This window comes from Sinocyclocheilus rhinocerous, unplaced genomic scaffold, assembly GCF_001515625.1.
Source record: "Sinocyclocheilus rhinocerous isolate Xijiao unplaced genomic scaffold, SAMN03320098_v1.1 scaffold551, whole genome shotgun sequence".
Lineage (NCBI taxonomy): Eukaryota > Metazoa > Chordata > Actinopteri > Cypriniformes > Cyprinidae > Sinocyclocheilus > Sinocyclocheilus rhinocerous.
In genome coordinates this window covers 785044-788741 of record NW_015624564.1, presented here as the reverse complement: position 1 = coordinate 788741, position 3698 = coordinate 785044, and the positions used below count along the sequence as shown (strand labels likewise).

The 3698-nt window shown below is 36.7% G+C and overlaps 1 protein-coding gene across 3 annotated transcripts in view; it reads right to left on the bottom strand.

The window, feature by feature from the left end:
• Nucleotides 1-254: 254 nt before the first annotated feature.
• The window catches only part of LOC107743400 (F-box DNA helicase 1-like), a 12685-nt gene continuing 9241 nt past the window's right edge, over nucleotides 255-3698 (bottom strand). For 2 of the 3 annotated variants that reach the window (XM_016556613.1, XM_016556623.1), the window contains exon 21: nucleotides 255-1218. In XM_016556613.1, coding sequence (XP_016412099.1) covers nucleotides 1051-1218 — 168 coding nt within the window. In that variant the 3' untranslated portion in view covers nucleotides 255-1050. Of the gene's footprint in view, nucleotides 1219-2060; nucleotides 2196-3698 lie in introns of all 3 variants that reach the window. The other variant, XM_016556632.1, reaches the window with a different exon arrangement.

Below are 3698 nucleotides of genomic sequence, written 5' to 3'. Positions count from 1 at the left end.
AATTGTGTGTATATGTTTGTATATATATATATATATATATATATATATATACACATACATACATATACACACACAATTCACAAAATTATAAGACTGTTATATTCCTACATGATTAATCACATATATACTTATGTATCTAATTAATAATCATTTGATTACTACACACACACACACACACACATATATATAAATCATTATTTACCATTAATTAATGTATATTACAAACAGTTTGAAGAAAAAAACAAGTGAGACTGCACCAGATCTGACCAAGATTTACTTGTCTGCGCAACATATATATACACACATATGATTACAAATTCTCAAAGAATGGCATACAAGTCACCTGTCTTGCAGAAAATGTCTGCTGAAACAAAAAATTGTTTAAAAAAATGTGACTTTTTTTTTATTTTTTAAATGGTACAAAATTAAAGGTTACATAAATTATGATCATGCTTGTTCAAAGAGTTAAACATAAAAAAAAAACCTTTGGAAAAAAAATAAAATTAGACCATGAATATATACTATACAGTGCAAAACTTAAGTTAGTCTAATTACACACTTTGTCTTTATGTAAAACTATATGTAGGAATGGTTATCAGTCTTCCCACACGTCACTGATGTTACAACTGTGGTCCTAAACACAATATTATACATTAGTGTTCCTCAACTATTGTGTCGTTCACAACAGCTGTAATACTGTAGTTATCGAAGGCTTGAACAGGCCCTTCTAAAGCTGCCAGAAAAACCCGGAAAAAGACACGCTGCTTATTCTCCACCTAAAAACAGTGATGCCAATGTTCAGTGTTTTCCAAATGGGGCAAGTCACAATGTGGGAGAACCAGTCAAATGAAGTAACAGGGGAAAAAACACTTTGGTGATGGGATTTTTTTTTTTTTAGGAGTATTAAAATAGTTACGGAACATACTTAAAAATAAATGTAACTGAAAAAAATAATTAAAAATCCAGTGGAGATTTGAGTTATCCACAAATGTGAACTTTGCAAAATCACCCCAAAAGACACAAAGGCAAAAGGCCACTTAAATGTGGTGTTTAAAGTAAAGATAACAGCATGGCAACATTGATGGGCAGCTCTATCCTTTCATTGGTATAGGTCATGGATCTGACCCGTTCAGGTGGAGAGAGCAGGAAGGCTGTAGGTCCCACACGCTGCTCCACACAGGTCAAACACAGAACGCCGCCCGCGTCCATGCTGTCCATCTGAAACACATTCATTTAATCAATACAGGAAGTGAGTTTTTGAACCTACAAGAATTGCTGAAAATGTACTCCCCCTCAGGCCATCTGAAATGTAGATGAGTTTGTTTCTTCATCAGAACAGATTTGGAGAAATTTACATCAGTTGCACACCAATGGATCCTCTGCAGTGAATGGGTGCCATCAGAATAAGAGTATAAACAGCTGATAAAAACATCACAATAATCCACAAGTAATCCACACAACTCCAGTCAATCAATTAACGTCTTTTGAAGGGAAAAGCTGCATGTTTGCAAAATTCTTCAAGACATTTTTTTTTTTAACTTCAAACCATTGATTCTGGCTAAAATATGAGTCCTCTATGTATAATATTGCATTCTCCAGAAAAAAAGCCTGAATCAGGAGAGAAATATGCATGGATCAAGCACCATTTACAAGTGAAAACGGTCTAAAGCAGTTCTAAACAAATATGTTGGTGGATGTTTTGATGTGAGAGGACAACAGAGGATGGACTCGACTTAATGATGGATTTGTTTCTTACAAACACACAGCTTTTCACTTAACAAGACACTAACTGATGGACTGCAGTCATTTGCATTACTTGTGGATCATTGTGATGTTTTTATCAGCTTTTTGGACTCTCAATCTGACGGCACCCATTCACTGCAGAGGATCCATTGGTGAACAGGTGATGTAATCCTAAATTTCTACATATCTGTCTTGACAAAGAAAACTCATCTATATCTTGGATGGTCTGAGGGGGAGTAGATTTTCAGCAAATTTTCATTTTTGGGTGAAATATTCCTTTAAAAGACAGATAAACAAAGGTGCAAAAAGACACTGACATATTTGACGGGGATTTTGCTCATGCTGAGGACGGAGTCTGCGGTGATGTGGTTCTCACAGCCTTCAATGGAGCAGATGAGAGATGGGTCTTTACTCAGCAAAGTGCTGGTCAGCTCTGACCGCAGGAAGTACTCCTGTGAAAGATGAAGAGGCAGGAATAATAAGAATGCTTCAATGTCATGATTTCTGGATATTCTTTGGATTATAAAGATCAGAATGAAACTGAAATGCATAGACAGAGAGCAATAACTCACCCCAGTGAATGTGAGGATGTTGCTGATGGTCCTGGTGATGTACAGCAATCTTTTGGCTCGTGTGATCGCCACGTATAACAGGTTCCACTCGTCATCTGGGACGTTCGCTGCAGCCAGAGAGTAAAAATTAGTCATATGCATAAGATTCTGATTGCAACAGAGACTATACATTCTCAACAAAAAAAATAAAAAGGGGGTAGTAACTTTTCATATGGTACTAATATGTACAAGTTTAGATACTAACGTGCATCTTTAAGGTGCAAATATGCACCCTTTAGGGGTAAATAAGATACAAAAATGTACCTCCCCAGTGACTGCTTTTGTACCTTTTTTCCTGAGAATGTACAGGATCTCTAACATACTACTTATATACACTATTTCTTAAAAGATCCATTTCAGAATTTATATTAATAAATAAGTGCACGTGAGTCAGGATATTTCATTTTTGATGCCTATTTTTTTACAGAATATCTTATTGACTGGTTAAAACTGATGGCACATGCAGTTGAACCCACAGAAAGTGTCCAAAGATTTCAGATCATCAGAAATGTACACTCTTAATGGACACTTTGATCTACCAGATGTGCAGACGATCACTTGGCTAAAGCCCAGATGGACTTTGACGCTCAGATACAGAGACTGTATAACTGGTAAGAGCTGGGCTTTATTTCATTATGTGCAAGTGTGTGTGTGTATATATGTATATGTATATGTATATGTATATATATATATATATATATATATACACACATACATATACACACACAGAGTATTCAAGAAAACATACATTCCTAAAGAAATGCCACAAACCTGCATTGAAACCGCCCACACTCTGCAGGTTGTGTCGTGCACACGGTACTTTCATAAAGTCATCCGTCACAACCACTGTGTCAAACTCCAGGCCTTTTGCCTTATGCACCGTACCAAGGATAAAATCTGTCACAATCAGAGACATAAAGGTATTCAGCTTGTTTATGAGGGCTGTATGCATACAGTGATTTTACTGCATGCCATCATTGTGTATTTCTCAAAAACAGTACTTTATTTGACTTCTATCTCTTTATTTCTGTCTCACTCACCTGCGCACACTGCGCTTTTCTGGGCACGATCATAGATCCGTTTGACCAGCTCTGGAATGCGTTTGTTGTATTTTTCCACCACGGCTAGCTTGGCCTCCAGCTCTCGGTCTTCCGAGGCCATGGCGTATCCCTTCAGACCTCTGAATCCGCCCATCTTATCTTTGCAGAAACTTCGGATGAAGTAATCCTTGATCGCAAGGCTCTCTAAAGTAGCGAAACAAATCCAAACAAAGCAAACTTTTTAAAAAACTATTTAACAACCATCAGTTTCAAAGATCCAACAAGGTATTAATAATCTGAATAA